At 41.6% G+C, this 19,629-nt stretch overlaps 1 protein-coding gene across 1 annotated transcript in view; it reads left to right on the top strand.

Annotated features, from left to right (window-relative positions):
* COL1A2 (collagen, type I, alpha 2) overlaps positions 1 to 18,629 on the top strand; it is a 77,308-nt gene extending 58,679 nt beyond the window's left edge. Inside the window, exons 38-52 of the mRNA XM_015420217.1 lie at positions 506 to 559; positions 656 to 709; positions 2,949 to 3,110; positions 4,553 to 4,660; positions 6,128 to 6,235; positions 8,329 to 8,382; positions 8,491 to 8,598; positions 10,113 to 10,166; positions 10,757 to 10,864; positions 12,214 to 12,267; positions 13,166 to 13,273; positions 14,500 to 14,746; positions 16,121 to 16,311; positions 17,270 to 17,512; positions 18,224 to 18,629. Of these exons, the coding sequence (XP_015275703.1) occupies positions 506 to 559; positions 656 to 709; positions 2,949 to 3,110; positions 4,553 to 4,660; positions 6,128 to 6,235; positions 8,329 to 8,382; positions 8,491 to 8,598; positions 10,113 to 10,166; positions 10,757 to 10,864; positions 12,214 to 12,267; positions 13,166 to 13,273; positions 14,500 to 14,746; positions 16,121 to 16,311; positions 17,270 to 17,512; positions 18,224 to 18,370 (1,800 nt within the window). The 3' untranslated portion in view covers positions 18,371 to 18,629. The remainder of the gene's footprint in view (positions 1 to 505; positions 560 to 655; positions 710 to 2,948; positions 3,111 to 4,552; positions 4,661 to 6,127; positions 6,236 to 8,328; positions 8,383 to 8,490; positions 8,599 to 10,112; positions 10,167 to 10,756; positions 10,865 to 12,213; positions 12,268 to 13,165; positions 13,274 to 14,499; positions 14,747 to 16,120; positions 16,312 to 17,269; positions 17,513 to 18,223) is intronic.
* Positions 18,630 to 19,629: the final 1,000 nt, after the last annotated feature.

Consider the following 19,629-nt stretch of genomic DNA (forward strand, 5'->3'; position numbering starts at 1 on the left):
TTGGAGACCCAATTTCCGCCGCCACAGAATCGGGCCCTGGGGGGAACCCCACCCCGGCGTTCACGTCAGCCGGAGGTGACGTGATGATGCCGGGCACGCTGGGGGCGGGGCCACAGCCATCTGAGGGGAAAACTCTATGTTGCTCTGCGTGCTCAAGACGCCGTCCAGGAGCCCCCCGCCACGGAGCAAAACGGACTTGGGAACCCTACCAGTGGGTTCAGCAAAAAAACTTTCTGCTCCTATGCTTTCTACCAGTTGATAGAGGTTTGCTCTTGAAGCAAGCTGCTCTGTCACTGCTGGGACAATACTGAAGAATGTTGTTTAATTTGTATAGTAGTGCTTCCCTGAATCAGGCCATTGTTAGTATACATAGGGCTTGATCCTTTTTCCAGTAAGTCAGTGGCATAACTTCCAGTGATTGCAATGGTAATCAGCATTAAGTATTTGAGAGGCTTTGGAATATTTTGCTTGTTTTATCGTTTCCTCTTTCTCTCCTTGCAAATAGGGTCCAGTCGGTCCTCCAGGTCCTGGTGGAGGTCGTGGAGATACTGGTCCACCTGTAAGTTTAGCATCTTATATTTGTCTTCCCTCTAATATTCAGTTACGAATCCTAGTGAATTTTTGTTAATCTCTTGCTTTATTCCCATTCACACAGGGTGTTACTGGTTTCCCTGGTGCTGCTGGTAGAGTTGGACCCCCAGGCCCTGCTGTAAGTAGTTACTGAGCACATATAAATCCAGGAGGTTAGGGTGTATGAAGCTCAGCTTCTTCTGTCCTTGGATTCCTCTTTCCAAGGAATTACTCTACAAAATTACTTTCAAACCATGTTTCGTGGAACTTAGAGGCTCCCTGCAATTCCATCAGTGGTTTGGTATAGTGGTTAAGAGCGCGGACTCTAATCTGGGAGAATTAGGTTTGATTCCCCATTTCTCCACATGCAGCTGCTGGTGTGACCTTGGGTCAGTCATAAGTTCTTTCAGAGCTGTTCTCTCAAGGGCAGTTCTCAAGAGAACTCTCTCAGCCCCACCTACCTCACAGGGTGCCTGTTGTGGGGAGGGCAGGGGAAAAGGGATTGTAAACCACTCTGAGACGCCTTCAGGTAGTGAAAGGCGGGGTATAAATCCAATCTCTTCTTCAGTGGAAAGATTTCACTTTCCTGAAAGAGAGCTTTGCAAGCTGCTATCTGCTACTGTTCTTTTCCTGCTTTGTTTAACCACACAAACTGTAGGGTATCTTCCAGAGCACATTTTTCAATCACATGAGTCACATGTTGGAATTAACAGGTCTGGCCAGAACCCTGCATTAAAAAAAAAAATTGAAGAAACCCCAATAGCCCGCTTCGTTTCTACAAGCAATATTGGGAAGGGCTGATTTGGAACAGAGTAATAATAGTGCGAGGAGATGCTTAACCCTTAACTAATTTCCCAAGCTGCTGCTCTTCCTATAGAGTTCAAGTTACATCTTTTATCTTGCAAGCATACATTGGGAAACCCCTATGGGTGAAAGGGTGGGAAATAGCCAAGGAGGGAAGAACTTCAAGGGAAGGTAAGAAGCAAGAGAAGATTAAGCATTGCCTTCCCAGTGCGGCTTCTGTGAATTAAACTTCCCCCTCTACTGATGCTATTTTGCAAAAAAAAAAAAGATGCAGCAGACTGTTGGGGTTTTCTTACATCTGTGTATAACATGTAATTTTCCTGAGTTTGAGACCTACAACATGCTCCAGAACAGGGGTCCCCAACATGGTGCCCACAAAATGTTTTTAGGAAGTGGGCAGGGCCAGGTAGGGCTTTTGTCCAACAAGGCTTCTGATTGACTATTGGAGATTTGATTGGCTGTGCAGATTTTTTTTTTAAATGTTGTTTTGGCAGCAGCTGCTACCACAGCACAAGAATTTGCACTGTTACTGAAGTTAAACTGTGAGAATCATTTTGTGGCTGGCTCCGCCTGTAGTAGCCATTTTGTGTCAGCCATTTTGTTGCTGTGACCACGAAGCCATGTCAGAATTCCAAACATGCCCACAGGCTCAAAAAAGGTTGGGGATATCTGCTTCAGAATCACAATGAAGATTTAAAAGGAAGAGGTGCTGAAATTCTTCAGCAAACGAGTTGATTTGTAGAAAATCTGAAAAACGTTGCTGTAGATTTATGCAATGGGAAAATTAGGTTAGAAAGGACTGTATGTTTTCAATCCAAAACCTGGGCTCCTATTCTCTCTATGAGGAATTCTAGAAATCAGTCCAATGAGGACACTAGAGTGATGAACTAAAGGGGCTCCCAGAGGAATAATGGCATCAAATATGTTTTGTCCTTCCTAAACTTTCAAACCCAGAGCCCTTGGAATGCCTTTGAAATAGGAGAACAATTGCTGACTAAGCCTCACTCACTCACACAGTTCATTTGCACTCTGAAACCTGCATACCCTGTGTTTTGAACAACTTCAAAGACTTGCTAGCAGACTCTTCTTAAACATGTTTCCTTTATTTTTTCCCCCAACTGACCTGTCCCTTTAGTTTTCATGTGAATCTAACAGCAATGTTATGAAAAATCATTAAGGATCTATAAAATACTGGTATTATCACAGGCTGCAAACATAAACGGAATTATAATTTTAGCTCTCCACAGATTAGTTTGTCACATGGATTTCATAGTTCCTTACTTAAACTGCAGTCCTGTCTGAAAAATTGTGAGCAAGCCACATTGAACTGAACAGGACTCACTTCCAAGTACAGGATTGTGTTGTAAATGTACAGGATTGTGTTGTAAATCAACTAATTGTATTCAGTCATAATGAGGAAGCTTGTTAAACGAGATCCCCCACCCCAACATGGCTAAAATGCTTTTTACTAAGTACCTTTGTCAATTCTATTATTTTGGCTTTAATGTTTTATTCACCACATGGTAGCAAAGCAGGCATGTAACTGTGTAATTGCATACATACTTTATTCCTAGGGTATCACTGGTCCATCCGGTCCTCCTGGTCCAGCTGGCAAGGAAGGTATCAGAGGCCCACGTGGTGACACTGGACCAGTTGGCCGTACTGGAGAAACTGGACCTGTTGGACCTCCTGGTTTCTCTGGAGAGAAAGGCCCAAGTGGAGAAGCTGGCACTGCTGTAAGTTATTCAGAATCGTTTCTCATTCCTCAGTGTCACTTTTACAGTGCCATCCTAAGCAGAGTTAAAACCTTACTAATCACACTGCATTCAGTGGACATAGATGGGTGTAACTCTCCTTTAAATGGTATCGTTACTGTACTTGCTAGGCATTTTTCTAAACCTAGGTATTAGTAAACTCATCACATGAAGTTTCTCACTAAACTGGGGCCACAAGCAGCAAAATAAAATGCTATGGGTCTTCTAAGTCAGGGTCTGCCAGTTCTGCTCCCGAGGAGTATTTTATTGTGTACATAAGCTCTGCCAGTCTTAATGGGTCTGCTCAGAGGACAAATATACAATCCAGTTTTATTTGTTTATACTTCTAGCCCAAACCAATATCTTAAGATGCAAAAAAAATGGCTCAACAAGTTCATTTCAAAAGGCCAGATTCTGTTACAGCCAATATCCACGCTGAATTTAGTAACAAAGAACCCCAACATATATGACTAATGAAGATATCATTGCTGAAAGCCTTGTGTAGGAGTCACTTGTTTACATATATAATTGTTCTCACTTGGTGGTGGTAGATGAGTAGAACCTTTGGCACCTCCACATGAGTTGCCACTGGCCACTTTGTATTAATGTTAGATTACTTTATGTTTTTTAATTAGTCTGTTCATACTCAATTTACATTAGTAGCATAAATTAGTTCTGCTGTTCATGTGGTTTTTGGATGATAAGTATGTTTCTTACCATAAACCCAATGTAAACATTTATCCAAACTATGTTCAGATACCTACTAAACAGCAAAACATTTTGATGTGACAGATGGAACCGACATACCGAACTTCAGGCTAAAGAGGAAATTTAAATATGGATATTTAAAAGGTCTCATCCTGCCTTAAATAATATTTTGCACTTACTCTGTAGGTATAAACACCCAAGCTCAAGTGGTTTTTAATAGGTTTGGTTAGTTTGTTTAGTTAGCAACCCAATCTTAGTTCCAAATATGGGTTTCTTCACATGCTCTTTTTTAGTATTTGATACCCCAGACTTGTGACTCACCGAGTCAACTTCATTTGCAGTTTTTAGGCTTCTACCCGAGTGCCTGTTATCCCCTATTGGAAACATGTGCATTATTATGGAGAATATTTTCCAGTTTTAAAAAAATCACAAAAAATAAAAATGGAGTTGTTATGGCATCAGTATGTATTCATAACCCAAATATTAATACAATGACTTGAATCAGAAGTAAAACCCCAGTGCAATGTACAGAAAGTCTGGTTTGCCTTACATAAGTAGTAAGCTGAGCTATTTAACATCAGAAGTTATTTGTATCACTCTGCGAACACATTAAGTTGTCAAAAGTGACCAGAAGCACAAGTTTGTATAAGTGAGAAATGCACTGATTTGTAAATAGGATTTGGGGAGAAAAATTACTTTGTTCTTTTCTTATATAGGGTCCTCCCGGTTCCCCAGGTCCTCAGGGTCTTCTCGGATCTGTTGGTAACCTTGGTTTGCCTGGGTCTAGGGGAGAGCGTGGTCTCCCAGGTATCGCTGGAGCCGTGGTGAGTACATTTTCCACAACTTCATACAGGTGAAAAATATGGCACAAAGTGATGTCACTGTTCAAATCTGATCTTGTTGAGAAATAGGTAGACATAATGTCAGTGCATTCATAGCTGGCAGGGCATTTGAATGTTCCTCCTTTCATAAGCCAAAGCCACATTTGTGTATACAGTTTAGAGTTTAGAGGCCAATTTTAGGGGTGAACAATGTTATTTTATCATTATTTTTCAGTTCGGGTCTATTGGGATTCCCAAAAATTCCCAGATCCAAATACTGGTATAGTATTCGGATCCAAGATTTTTCAGAAATCCGGAAATGTTTTGGGTCCGATAGACCAGAACTGAAAAATGTTGGTAAAAAATTACCAGCTCAGTCCTGGGGCTGGCTTGGTTTCTCCTGCATCCCAGTTTAAACTGAGCTGCAGGAGAAGGCAGTGCAGAGTTGTGCCAGCAGGAAATGAGTGGCTCACCGTGGGCACAGCTGATCCTGGCTGGTCTGCCCTCTCCTGGGATATGTCATGGGCAGCAGCAGAAGGCAGTGAAGAGGTGCACCTGCAGGGAGCTATTGGCTCACAGTGATCCCTGCTGAGCTGCCCTCTGCTCTTGCGTCTCCACTGTTTTTTTGAATATACCTGAAATTTTCTTAGGATGTTTCCTGATTTTCCTGAGAAATAAGGTATTTTTCGGGTATGTTTTCAACTCGGGTAGATCCAAATGCACACCCCTGATCAATTGTTTATGTCTGTAAATGCAGTGGTTGGTTCCATGTCTGAATGTATTTCTAGCCCACTTTTTAAGAAGAAAATCTCTGTAAAATATAGAACGCTTTCATTGCACAGTCAGTTATTGCTTTTGGCCTGAAAGGAAAATGCAGTGTAAGGGAAACAAAGGCTGTCCAGAGTTTTAGTGTCCTAACCTTCTGGTTTTGGGCTTGATTCTACAAGTCAGTGCATTGTGGATGTAACACGAGTCTGGGATGTACCACGAGTACCCTGTACTCGTGGGAAAGCTCACCTGGCATTCTCAGATTGGTTGTCCCCAGTCCTTGCCAGACAAGAATGATTGTAACATCTCAGCAAGTCATGTACTAGGTGTTCCCTGAAGGAAGGGGCGGTGATTGGGTCAACTGATAAATGAAATAGACATACATGGATCAGCAATGTGTGCTGCTCAGTTGTTGTCCCGGCAGTGTAACTCTCTGTCTGCATCATCACTGTTAAAGCAGATTCATAGCCTGTCTTTGTGCGCTCACTTTATTGCATACTGGAAGGATGCACATCTTTCACATTTCATTTGGAAGCATTCTGATCAGGAGCCCCATCCTATCTTTGCTCTGTACCAATACCTCGTGCTAACTATTGACAGCCACTAGAAGTTAGACCGTCGGTTAAATAGCAAAAAGGTAGAGAGCATTTTCCCATCATAGTATGTGAACAGCAGTGAAATGTATCCCTACTTGTTTTCTAGGGTGAGCCTGGACCTGTTGGCGCTTCTGGTCCCCCAGGTGCCCGTGGCCCTTCTGGCCCCATTGGTAACCCTGGTGTGAATGGTGCTCCTGGTGAAGCTGGGCGTGATGTAAGTAAATGTTTGTTGGGATATTTTTAAACAACATTTAGTTTTGGGTCATGGTAATTGTTGGGGGGGGGGGGAGAAACATAATCAGAATACATTTTGAGCTAAAGCGAAAACATCCGGCAGTACATAACGCAGCACCTAAAGGTTGCTTCACCAAACTAGTTTTCTTTCATGTTGAGATAAGGTTTGAGATTTGGTTTGAGTTCAGTCAAATGGAACTAGGATGAATAAATGAGACCAAAGCTGTGAAGTGTTGTTTTTTATATTTAAACAGGACTAAGAAATCACTGACAGCGTTAAGCACTTTAAGTCCTGTTGCTCTCAGCAGAAGTATGTGCTTAACTTTTCCATTGAAATCAGAGGAATTTTGGGGAAGGGATTCATTATTATGTTGTCGAAGGCTTTCACGGCCGGAGTTCACTAGCTGCTGTAGATTTTCCGGGTTGTGTGGCCGTGGTCTTGGCATTGTAGAACCTGACGTTTCGCCAGTAACTGTGACTGGCATCCTCAGAGGTATAACACAGAAAGATGGAGTACTCTCTGTGTTATACCTCTGAGGATGCCAGTCACAGTTACTGGCGAAACGTCAGGTTCTACAATGCCAAGACCACGGCCACAAAACCTGGAAAATCCACAGCAACTAGGATTGGTTGGACCACGAAATGCATTGGGAGGGCATGAATCACTCATATCATGCAACCTTTACCAATTCTGCAAGCCTAAAAATTCAGATTTATTTAGTGTTCAAAATACACAATCTAGGCTTCAGCACTGTATCTTCCTGTGATTGTAGTCAGTGACTACAGTCAGTTTTAATACTTGTCATGGTGACTTCCATATGAGGGAGCGGCATACATTCATTTAGTGATGTATGCCACTCCTTCATATGGAAGTCACCATGACAAGTATTAAAGCGAATCTTTGCAATGGGAAAAATGGTTGTATCTTAAGAGTCCTGGGTTGGATTTAATACGTACATTTGTGCAAATTAAATTTGGCTATAATAAGAGGTAGAGTGCATTAAACACTGGTCTTGCCTTTGTCAGCCGCTGCAGATTTGTCAGGCATTAGCACAAATGTATAGGCAGCACAAATGAAGCAAAGATCTTTTGTCTCTGGTTATGAGCCTCTCTTACTATGTTCAGCATCAAAACACTATAGGCTTTTTCACCACAAATTTGTTTAATGAAGCAGCTTGTGTAACTGGCTTCAGTCACTCAAAGTGTAGGTGACTTCTCTTCTGGCTTGAGCTGCTTTATATCACCTCTGTGGAGATATGCAAGAGGTGTTACTCACGTGCAGGTCCTTTGGGGAGCATGAAGACAGAGAGCTTGTGCTTCCCCTTCAGAGCTGAGCTCTGTGATGAGAGGCTTATATCATTATAATACCAATGTACATGTGTGTAGGCAGACTGCATTTTAAAAGGTAGTATGTTTCTATAGTTCCTTGGTTCCATGACCTGTGCAGAACAGTTTGTTCAAAGACCCTTTGGAGATGTCACAAACTACTTTATAAATAAGAATTAGGGTCTATGGGAATTGCCCAAACAACAAAATGTCCACTGGTTTGTGCACTGCTCACTTCTGGTTTGCCCAGGGCTTTTTTCTGGGGGAATGTGCTGGAATGGAGTTCCAGAACCTCTTCAACAAAATTCTTTTTAAAATGTTTGAAGGTCCATGAGTTTTCAGTATACAGATTGAAAACTTCATTTCCCTCTTGAGAGTTCCAGCATCTCTTTAAAAAAAAAAAAAGCAGCCCTGGGTCTGCCACTCCTTCCAGTCATTTTCTTCATATTCTACCATGTAGCTACAGTTTACTCATAGTTCATTATACCTGTCACAGGACTTGGTATATTTGAGATGTGATGAACGTACCATTGTACTGTGCCCAGGCATTGTCTATTGTTTGATGCTTGGAATTTAGAACAAAACTGTCACAGTGGAAGTGGGAAATGTTATAAATTATGATTCTGGCCCAGATTTAGATCTGTTCTATGGCCTGCAGGGAGGGGAGGCTGTAGTGGTATTTCATATTCAGCAAAGAACAGCGTTTAAAATACCTGTGTAATATTGACTATATTTTCTTCTTCACAGGGAAATCCTGGTAACGATGGTCCTCCAGGCCGTGACGGTGTTCCTGGTTACAAGGTAACCTGGCTCCTTGAAGCAAAAAACAGGCTGTGTTTTCCAAAAGCCATTCTTCTTTGTACTTATCTGTATTGCCTGTCTGTTTTCTCCCCCCATTCTTCTTTGTAGGGTGAACGTGGTGGTCCTGGCAGCCCTGGGCCTTCTGGTACTCTTGGTGCCCCTGGCCCCCATGGTGCTGTCGGTCCTGCTGGCAGACCTGGAAATCGTGGTGAAGCCGTATGTGTCTAAACTTTTTCTATTAAGTAACATAATATTACCTTGACTTAAGGCAGCCATATAATTGATCAGGGCTAGATTAAAGGTCTTGAAGGCCATGTACGCGTCAGCCTGGCACTCTCTGTATCTTGTACTGAACAGGTGCAGACTTATATTTAACTGTAATTATTTATTGGGTTGTAATTTAATTGGATTTACTAATTCTGATTATTTACTGAACTGGGTTGTTGAATTGTTATGGCGGAGAGCCAGGAGACTCACTGAGATGGTAATGGTAATGGTAATCATCTGGGGCTACATGCAATGTCTGACCCACACATTTATTTATTTATTCGTTTATACCCCACTTTTCTCCCCAATGGGGACTCAAAGCAGCTGAGAGAGGGAGAGGGAGATTGGCCCCAGGTCACCCAGCAGGGTTCCATGGAAGAGTGAGGATTTGAATCTAGGTCCTCCACACCCTAGTTTGACCCTGTAATACTACAGTAGCTCTCCACACTTTCTTCTTCAAAGGCAGACAAATACAGACATGCACAAAAATTTTCTGAATGCCCATATATCCTATTCAGCCTGTTTACATAAATGTTCTACACTGCAAAGACAATTCTGTTCCTCAATCTGACAAGACTCCAGTCTTGGCCTCTGCTCCTTTGTGTTGAATAACCCTTGAGGCTTATTCAGGTTGCCCAGTACGAAGCTATGATGGAGAGCCAGCTTGGTGTAGTGGTTAAGTGGCCTCTAATCTGGAGAACCGGGTTTGATTTCCTACTCCTCCACGTGCAGGCTGCTGGGTGATCTTGGGTCATTCCCAGCTCTCTCAGAGCTCTCTCAGCCCCACCTACCTCACAGGGCATCTATTGTAGGGAGAGGAAGGGAAGGTGATTGTAAGCTACTCTGAGACTCCTTCTTCTTCCTCTTCCTCCTCCTCCACCATGTTTAATCTCATCCTGAAAATTAAAGGGCATAGGGTACAGCCGAAACCCCCATTGCAGCCACATGACTGTAGCAGAAAATTCTGTTCCATATTAATTTTTGTTGAAGTGGAAGGTTGTATTTCCAGAGCAGGTTGCACCAGCATTCTTTTCTCCTCAAAGGGAAGAAAATTAACAGTAAGTGCACAATGTGATAAGAGGTAGCTGTAGACTGTGCTACAGGCTTGGAGCCACTATACTATTTGGCTTCTTTGGAACAGATGTCCACATGCAACCAAACCCAAGAAAACAGTGCCTTCTGGAAACACCACTTGCTATCAACAGCTTTGGATGTTACGTAACATGGCAGAACAGGTCTTTTTCTTCCCATATAATACATGCCCTTGTCATGGAACTGTCACTTCTCTTTCCCTACCCCCATGGTGAGGTGCAACAGGCTTCCCATACACAGGGAGAAATTGTGCGGCTCTTTATGGGAGGAAATTTTCCCATTGGACCTCCCCCCTCCCAGGCATGTCAAGGGGGTTTGTTAGTATAATGAGAAATCAACAACTTCTGAATATGTTTGTGTTATCATTTCAGGGTCCTGTCGGTCCAGTTGGTTCTGTTGGCCCAGTTGGAGCAAGAGGTCCTTCAGTAAGTCTGGGGGGTGAGGGTGTTTGTGGACTTTATGGGTATTGGAATGGGAATAGATCTATTAGAAATTAGAAGTGTGCATGAATCATAAAGGGAACATTGGGCTGAGTTAGGGTGTGAAGAATAGGCTTGTTTCCCTGGAGGAATTTTAAAGTGGTGAGGGTATGGGATGGGGCCCTTAGCTTAACTCCTTTTGCTGATATAGTTGCTTGTGTACTTTGAAAGACAGAGAGAGAACATGTGACAAATTTATTAAATTAAGTGGAAGCTCATAAAACTATGTGTCATCATCTGCCCTGTGAATTGAGATTGTGGTAGAATATAAGCAAAATAAATAGAAAAACAGATATTCCTTAAATAAGGTCTGCTCCAATTGAAGTTGAGTAAATTAATAGAAGTGGGTGGTACCAATCGCTAAACATAAATATGGTGCCAGCTGAAACTTATGAACCGGAGCGTTTTTTTTTTTTTTAACAAATACAGACCTCTTTGGACATGTAAACACTAAAAAGAGGGTCAAAATTATGTCTGAACTGTGGAATGTTTTAAACCTTCAATTTTAATGTGTCCTCTGTTTTATCCTTCCACAGGGCCCACAAGGTCCACGTGGTGAGAAAGGTGGTCCAGGTGACAAGGGACCTAGGGGATTGCCTGGACTTAAAGGACATAATGGACTTCAGGGGCTGCCTGGCATTGCTGTAAGTGTGTTCTCTGAATAACACGCTCCATCACCTCATAAATTTTGTCTCACAGATAAAAAGATTCCCCATATTATCTGTCACAGGATCCAAGAGCCTTTCTAGTTTGATTCTTGCTAAATTATCATCTCTATGAATTTATTGATCATAATTTTATCCTGACCTTTCTTGTAAGGACTCAGGGTAGCCTACATAGTTTTCCTCCTCAGCTCTGTGAGGCAGGATAGACTGAGAGAGAATGGCTGCCCTGAGGTCATCCAATAAGCTTCATAGCAGAGTGAAGATTTGAATATGGATCTCTTAGTCCCTGTTCTGACTCTCTGAAGTTCCTTTTCCATGAAATTGAATTTTAATACTACTATGACACAGTAGTATATGTCCATGAGCTCAGTAGTTAAGTTGTAAAAACAGAGATGTTATGGCTGCATTCCATCTGAAAATCTTCTGGCCTGGCAGCTCTACCATTTGAATCCAGACATATACTGGGGAGAGAGGGCAAGTGAAGGCAGGCAGACTCATATCTACAGCAGATTCTGTAGATGGCAAGCAACTTTTTCTAACATCTGCTTAATTTTTTTTGAAACCACAATGCCTCTAATCCATTAGTTCGTGGAAGTTAGGAAAAATGTGACGGCATAAGCTAGTCACTCACTAAACTTTCCCCCATCCTCCAGTTCCATAAGTGCAAAGGCACTACAATAACTGGCAAGCATCAGACCTTAAATTTTATTTAAAAATTATAAATTTATAAAAATTCATACAAATTTATACAACTAAAGAACACTATATATTACAAGGCCTGTAATTATGTCCTGGATTTTCTACAAGGATTCCACCCCCACCCCCTTTACAGCAAACTGTCTGGCCACAGGCATGGTGGTGAGGGAAAGATACTTTACACATATTCTAAGGTACTTCAACATAAGAACATAAGAGAAGCCAATGTTGGATCAGGCCAATGGCCCATCCAGTCCAACACTGTCACACAGTGGCCAAAAATACCAGGTGCCATCAGGAGGTCCACCAGTGGGGCCAGGACACTAGAAGCCCTCCCACTGTTGCCCCACCCAAGCACCAAAAATACAGTGCATCACTTGCCCTAGACTGAGACTTCCTTCTTCATTATTACTTCATATATCTTCATTATTACTTCATATATCTTGTGCAAGATTTTGCATTACAAGTACATTTCAAAGGTGAATTCTTGGGCAAACTATGACCAAGACTATCTCCCCCTCTCAAAAGAACATGAGAATTCACTGGTTGCCCTGGGTTAAATATTCTGCTGGGAAGTGGGGATCATATCACTATTTCTAGTATTGCTTCTCTATATTTTTTTTCTCTTATAGGGTCATCATGGAGAACAAGGTTCACCTGGTTCTACTGGTCCTTCTGGCCCAAGGGTATGTCAGTTTAACTAAATGCTTTCAATTTGTGTGGGATGCTAAACATCAAAATATATGCAAATGTATGCAGTTATTAGGGAGGCCAGGCCTGCACTCCCCATTCCCTACCACTTCTCAACTGGAAGGCAGGGAGGGGAATGATGGGCAATTTGGCATTGTGCTAATGCAAATCACTTCCAGAGGAAACTGCAAGTGCCATCATTGCATCAGCGTGACGGGATTCACCCCAAACACTAGAGTTTGGGTGAATCCTAGAGCATTGTCCCAATGAACTCATGCATGAACACATGAAGCTGCCTGAATCAGACCATTGGTCTATCTTGGTCAGTATTGTCCATTCAGACTGGCAGCAGTTCTCCAGGGACTCAGGCTGAGGTCTTTCTAGTCCTTTCAACTGGAGACACCAAGCATTGAACCTGTAACCTTCTGCATGCCAAGCAGATGCTCTGCCCCTGAGCCACAGCCAGAAGTGATGTTGCACATTGATGTCACTTTTGATTTTGTGCCAGAAGTGATGTTGCACATTGACCCAATGCTGAATTGTTCACCATCCCCCCCCGTTCTCCCGCTGATTACAGATAGATAGATTCACATATGCACAAAAACCAAGGCCCCACAAGGAAACATGAGAGGAAGAATCAATCTGGAAATCCCCATCCTACCTCAGAATTTCCTTTCTGTAATTCTACAAGCTATCAGGGGTTTCCTTAAGCTTATCCTTCCCCCCATCCTTTTCTCCTTTTAATTGATACACAGCTGCTTTTAGCATCAAATCGCTTCTGGAGCCTATTTTGTCCCCATCAGCCATTTTATTAGGAAATATAGCTGCACACACATGCATGTGTGTTTTTAATTGCATTATTAGTGTACTAAGTTTTTCTTCCATCTCTTTCAGGGCCCTCCTGGTCCTTCTGGTCCTCATGGCAAAGATGGTCGCAATGGTATTCCTGGACCTGTTGGACCTGCTGGTGTGCGTGGTTCTCAGGGTAGCCCAGGACCTTCCGTAAGTATGAGTTTGGATCCAAAAGATACAAATTGAATTGTCACTTTTAATATTCAGTATGTTTAATTTTGTGGAAATGTATTTTATTATGTGTTGGAGATCAAAGGTTACTCCTTGTTTTTGTCTATCTACCCACTATCCAACGTCAATTCTGCCCAAGTTTTCTCATATACTAAGTTTTATATACTAAGTCACTTTGTTGGGTGATCCTCATAGATTGCATAACATACAGTCCCCTGTCTAAAACATTTAAGTAGAAGTAATTCCTGTTGATTTCAGTGGAGTATAACTTGCAGTCAAAACCTTCCTCCTAATTTAAAAATGTATATGACATCAACAGAATGTGTGGTGTATGTTTAAGATCACACCAAACAAAAATCAATCCAGTTTTCTCCACTATAATCTAATCATTAGAGTGAGGCCTCCAGGCAGAATAAAAATACAGTATTTTCATGAATACAGGAATACATGAACATGTGCATGTGGGATTGCATCAATTAGCAATTTTTCTTTAAATTGTGGATTCTGTTCTTTGCTACAATGTCAATAAAGCAAAAATAAATAAATAATCCCAGACTAAGTCAAATAACATGGCTGTCACTTGAAGACTAGATAAGGTGTTCATATTCAACAAGATGAGGACCTTTGAGAAATTGCAAGGGGCAAGATTTTGAAAATCTCACCTTTCTGTATCTTTCCCCCTTGTTCCAGGATTCAGTGATTTCTCAGGGGCCTGAGCAGCTGATTTTCCCCTTCCCACCATGATTAAAAAAAAAAAAAATGGGAGGGGGGCTTGCCTGCAACATTCTGTTCTTCTGGAACATTTTCACTCCTCACATAGCTGCTTTTTTCTCCTTCATACCAGACACATATAGACCCCTGCTTTGTCTATTGGTTGTCCTATCACAATGCTTTCATTATCCACACAGACACCAGCCTCTTTATTATTAGATATAGTGATTCATTTCAATTCTGTTAATATTAATATTCAATAAAATAAAGACTCACCTCACAGGTGAGCACTTTCAGAATCTACCTCTGTATTTTACATCTATCATCTTGTCCCAATCATAGCTAGAATGGACCACTTCTACACTGGACATTTCAGTCGGGATTTGCTATTTCTCTGGCTTTTATTAAGGCTAGATATATGAATTATGGATTTTCCGCATAATCAGTACAAACTGGATTTAAACAAATGCATACCAATTTCTTCCATATTTTAGGGTCCACCAGGTTCTCCTGGTCTTCCTGGCCCACCTGGTGTCAATGGTGGTGGATATGAAGTTGGCTTTGATGCAGAATACTACCGGGCTGACCAGCCTTCCCTCAGACCCAAGGATTATGAAGTTGATGCCACTCTGAAAACATTGAACAACCAAATTGAGACTCTCCTGACCCCTGAAGGCTCTAAGAAAAATCCAGCTCGCACCTGCCGTGACTTAAGACTCAGCCATCCAGAATGGACTACCGGTAAGTTAGTGTTAGATGCTTGACTGGTGAGTTATATACACTGTTTGATATGGGTTCTGATGGGCTCTGGCAGTTTATTCATGTTAACACCATAAGATCTCATGAGTTTAGATGATCAGTGGAAGCTGAATGTGCCACAATGCAGTCCAAGCTGGGGTGAATAAAGACACACTCACATGGTTGTTGTTTGTGTCCCTTTCCTTGGCACGTCCTTTCATAGGAGCAAGAAGATAAACAAACCAGATTGCCCATGCTGGTTAGGGATGGTCTTAACAAATGGGCCACATGGGCAGCTTTGAGCCCCACAGCAGAGGTGCTCTTTACCACCCACAGCCCCGCCTTCCTGAAAGGGGGGAGCAGCCAGGTCAGCAACCACTCCTCTTCCACCTGCCCCATTTGGGACTGGGGCACCCACCTTCTGGAGGCAGCAGCAGCTCCTGCTCACCTCAAACAGGGTGAGGGCTGTCCTTTGCTTGGATCCTGAGGGCAGAAAGTAGATCTGGCAGGGATAAAGTGGGAGATGGAAGTAGTTTTGGGGCCCCATCCTGGATTTTTGCCTGAGAATGACTAAGACTGCCCCAGTCCTGGACCCATAACCACCTTGGTCACTCATGGATACAGACCAAGTTCTTTCATTTGCATAGCAAAATCTCTTTTTTATTTATGAATGCATCCAGGAGTGGTATCAAGGTAACATCAAACAATCCCACCACTTTGCCTGCTCACCAATACACAAACAGTTTTCCATTTTCAAACACTCATATTACCAGTCACAGTAGTTTAGGGTGATTTGTTACAGTTTTCTGCACAAATTCTGTGGATCTGTCACAGAGTTTCGAATGGCTCTATATCATGTATTATGTATATTTCCCTTTGTTAGCTACCTTGGTGGCCCTCCTGAGGGCAGAAAGGGGGTTTATACATAATACATATTACCCCCTTCTGAGGGCAGAAAGGGGGTTTCAGTGGAGTATAACTTGCAGTCAAAACCTTCCTCTTAATTTAGTGAGTTCCATTAATATATTATAAGTAATATAAATACATGCCTATGACTACAGAAATATGAGCCCATTCCACCTTCTCTGTTACCCATTCCTTTTGTGTAGCAGCTCTCACCTTGTGGAAGGGGCTCCCTGAGGAAACAAGGGGGCACTGTCTTTAATCGTTTTAGTAGGTGATATAAGGCCACTGCAAGGGCTTTAAGTGGCTTGGATTTTCTTGGGGAAGGCTAAATAGGGTTTTATGGTATTTTGTAGGTATATAATGTTTTGGAATTATAAACAACCTTGAGCTCTAAGAGAAAGGCAGACAAAAATATTTTAATTAATAAATTAAGTTAAAGCCATTCCTTTTATTGCATTAAAAATATTGTAGGCTTCTACTGGATCGATCCTAACCAAGGCTGCACCATGGATGCCATTAGAGTGTACTGTGATTTCTCCACTGGTGAGACCTGTATCCATGCTAATCCAGAAAACATCCCAACCAAGAACTGGTACACTAGCAGGAATCCTGCAGAGAAGAAGCACATATGGTTTGGAGAAGTTATCAGTGGTGGTACTCAGGTGAGTGGCCATACATCTTAGGTTCTGATGAATGGGTTGTCTACGGATGCAGTCCGCCTAGTACCTCAAGAGCAAACATCCCACTTTGAGAGAGTACACAACATATTCATTAACGTTCTTATAAGAACTTCCCTGATGCATTTTATCAATGATCCATGTACTCCATGCTGAAGGGTTTCACTGAATATGAACAGAGGTTCCATTCAGAATCACTAGTAATAAGATGGTGATGGACTAATCTTCTGACATGCCTTCAAAATCCTTGTTTACGGGTCTTGTTTAAAGTTGTCTAAGCTACTCACCACCAGCACCACATCTTGTGGCAGTGAGTTCCATTAAGTAATTATATATTGTATGAATAATCATACTGTCAGGCTTGAACCTCTTGCTAGTCAGCTTGATCAGTAGACCCTGAGATCAAGTATTATAAGAGTGGGGGGCAATTTTTACTCTATAAATTGTCTTGAAGTCATTCATAGTTTCTGAACTCCTATCATGCCCCATTCACATAGAGATGAATTAAAACACCTGCATATCAACATCTTTTACAAGTTTTTAGGAGATAGTTCCAGACGGCAGCCATGTTAGGCTGCAGTAGAACAGCTAGATTCGAGTCCAGTAGCACCTTAGCAACTCACAAAATTTGGGGGATATAAACTTTCAAGAGTCGAAGCTCCCTTTGTCAGATTTTTTGGAGCCTGATTACTTAGACAATCTATATGCAATCTTTGAACTGGACTCAAGTTGGGTTAATTAGTGTCCAGTTTTTGCCACATATAAGTCATTCCAAGAAATAACTCTGCTATGACTATTTCTTGTTCTGAAATGGTGATCCCAATATCTCCCCTACTGCATCACTTTCACATACCAGTCCTCGCTAACTTGGCTTATACATAGAACACACTGATAATATTCATGTGAACTTGATGGAAGGATTCTCCTTTTCTCTATTTTTTAGTTTGAATACAATAATGAAGGCGTGACTGCCAAGGACATGGCCACCCAACTTGCCTTCATGCGGCTGCTGGCTAATCATGCCTCCCAGAACATCACTTACCACTGCAAAAACAGTGTTGCCTACATGGATGCAGAAACAGGAAACCTTAAGAAGTCAGTGATGTTGCAGGGATCCAACGATGTTGAACTACGAGCTGAAGGCAACAGCAGGTTCACTTACAGTGTTCTTGAAGACGGCTGCTCTGTAAGTACCACCTTCTTGCCTCTTTAAATATCTGCTACCCACCTCCAGAGCTACATTACTAATGTTTATAGGTCACAAGTTCATTTATTATATGGGAAGTGTCTAAGAAACCACTTTGAATGGTGTTAAAATCCATCAGTATTACGATGCCACATTCCCTACAACACTCCAAAGTTTTCAGTTCTAAGAAAAAGTGAACTTGGAGGAACCACCAAATTATTCACATGGCACTAGGGAAATATGCATTCCTATTTGTTAGTCAATCTGTAGCAATTCCAGATTAACTAAGTTACTCATCTTCCACCCAGATCGGTTTCACTGTTTATAGGGCAGTTGTATTCATGTCTCCAAATGCTTGGGAACATACTTAGGAACTCACTGGCGAGCCACAGCTGGGGATATACCATCTCCCTTTATGCTTCTGTTTTTAGGTGCAAGAATGCAGGAACTAGATTTAAATGGGAATAGCATCATAGTCTATGTACAGGAAATGCAAAGATAGCTGCAAGAACCAGGCAGCAAGTGGAAGGAAGCTGTAAATATGGGTGGTTGGAGATACAGGAACGCAATGGCTTCCACAGACTGGGTGATGTGAGGGATGCAGGAGGGTGCTCAGTCAGGTAAATGAAGCGGGACATTTACTGTTGTCCCAGTAACAGTCATCACTGCATACTTCCAGAGATATTCTAACTACTTGCTATTATCTTCCAGACAAAGACCAATCAATGGTCCAAAACAATCATTGAATACAGAACAAATAAGCCATCTCGCTTGCCCATCCTGGACATTGCACCTTTGGACATTGGTGGCGCTGACCAAGAATTCGGTTTGGACATTGGCCCAGTCTGTTTCAAATGAATGAACTCAAATTAACTTAAAATGAAAAAAAAAATCTTTCTTTGCCATTTCCTTTTTTTATACTGAAAGCTGACTCCTTCCATTTCTTCTGTTCATCTACTTGCTTAAACTCTGGGCGAAAGAGAAAGGAGAAGGATTTAAGGAACGTTGTGCAATGCAATTTAATACAGCCCCCAAAAGGAATCGGAAGTCTTTTCAAGATTTTTAACACCTTATTGTGGAAAATGTCAGCCTTTGTGTAAAAATCAAAAAAACAAAACAAAAACCAAATAAAAAATCCTGAAAGTTTGCACCACTTGTGGCCTTTGAATATCTTCCACAGAGGAAGTTTAAAACCACAACTTCCAAAAAGGTTTGAACTACCTCATACACTTCAACCTGAGAGTGATCCACATCCTTATACATACTATCCGAGGTGCTTTTGATCCCATTCATATTCAAAAGGTGCTGATTTCAATATAAGAGTATATTGCCAATACTTGAACTTTAATGGTGCTAGTGTCATTTGAAAACCACTTTTCTGTATTAAGTTGTATTGTTTCTTTGGAATCTGTCTCAAAATAAAGTCAGAATGTCTCATCTCAAACCCCCAGACTAAGCATGTGGATCATTCCTCCCCCACTCCCATCTTCATCCTCCTCTTCAACATCAGGTGTCCGTGCTTTTCAATTTCATTTTCATCCTCTACAATGGGCAAAAAAGGAATCAACGTTTCTCAAAAAAAAATGTACCTATTTTGTATATGTGAGATGTTTAAATAAATTGTGAAAAAATTGAAATAAAGCATGTCCAGTGTTCCAAAAGAAACCACTGAATGAGTAAAATTCCTTGCTTAAGTGCCTCAGAAGGTATGTTTGCACATAATGTTTCCTTTCTGACTTATTTGATTTATACCCCACCCTCTCCACCGAGGAGGGGATTCTTACCTATTAAAACAAAAGAAGTAGTAAGATCCAGCACAGTTTCAAATGTGCCACACTACAGCCAAGCCTGTATTTTACTTTTTTCTGTGTATTCAGATGGCTGAATTCGCAAAGGTCTTACTTCTTTGTGGTTAATAGATTATACTATATTTGCAATTTACTGAACACTAATAATTTTGCAAAAGACTGTAACTACCAAGCCAGTGTCTGCCTTGTTTTCATAAATACTTTCATTGTACAGATCTGGACATCTTCCAATCAAATCCCATCCATCATTTTTATAAAGGAACAAGAAAACCTTTCTCATTTAAAAACAATTGGTTTTATCAGTCAGAC

This window comes from Gekko japonicus, unplaced genomic scaffold (assembly GCF_001447785.1).
Source record: "Gekko japonicus isolate JY-2015 unplaced genomic scaffold, Gekko_japonicus_V1.1 scaffold154, whole genome shotgun sequence".
In the NCBI taxonomy this organism is placed as follows: Eukaryota; Metazoa; Chordata; class Lepidosauria; order Squamata; family Gekkonidae; genus Gekko; species Gekko japonicus.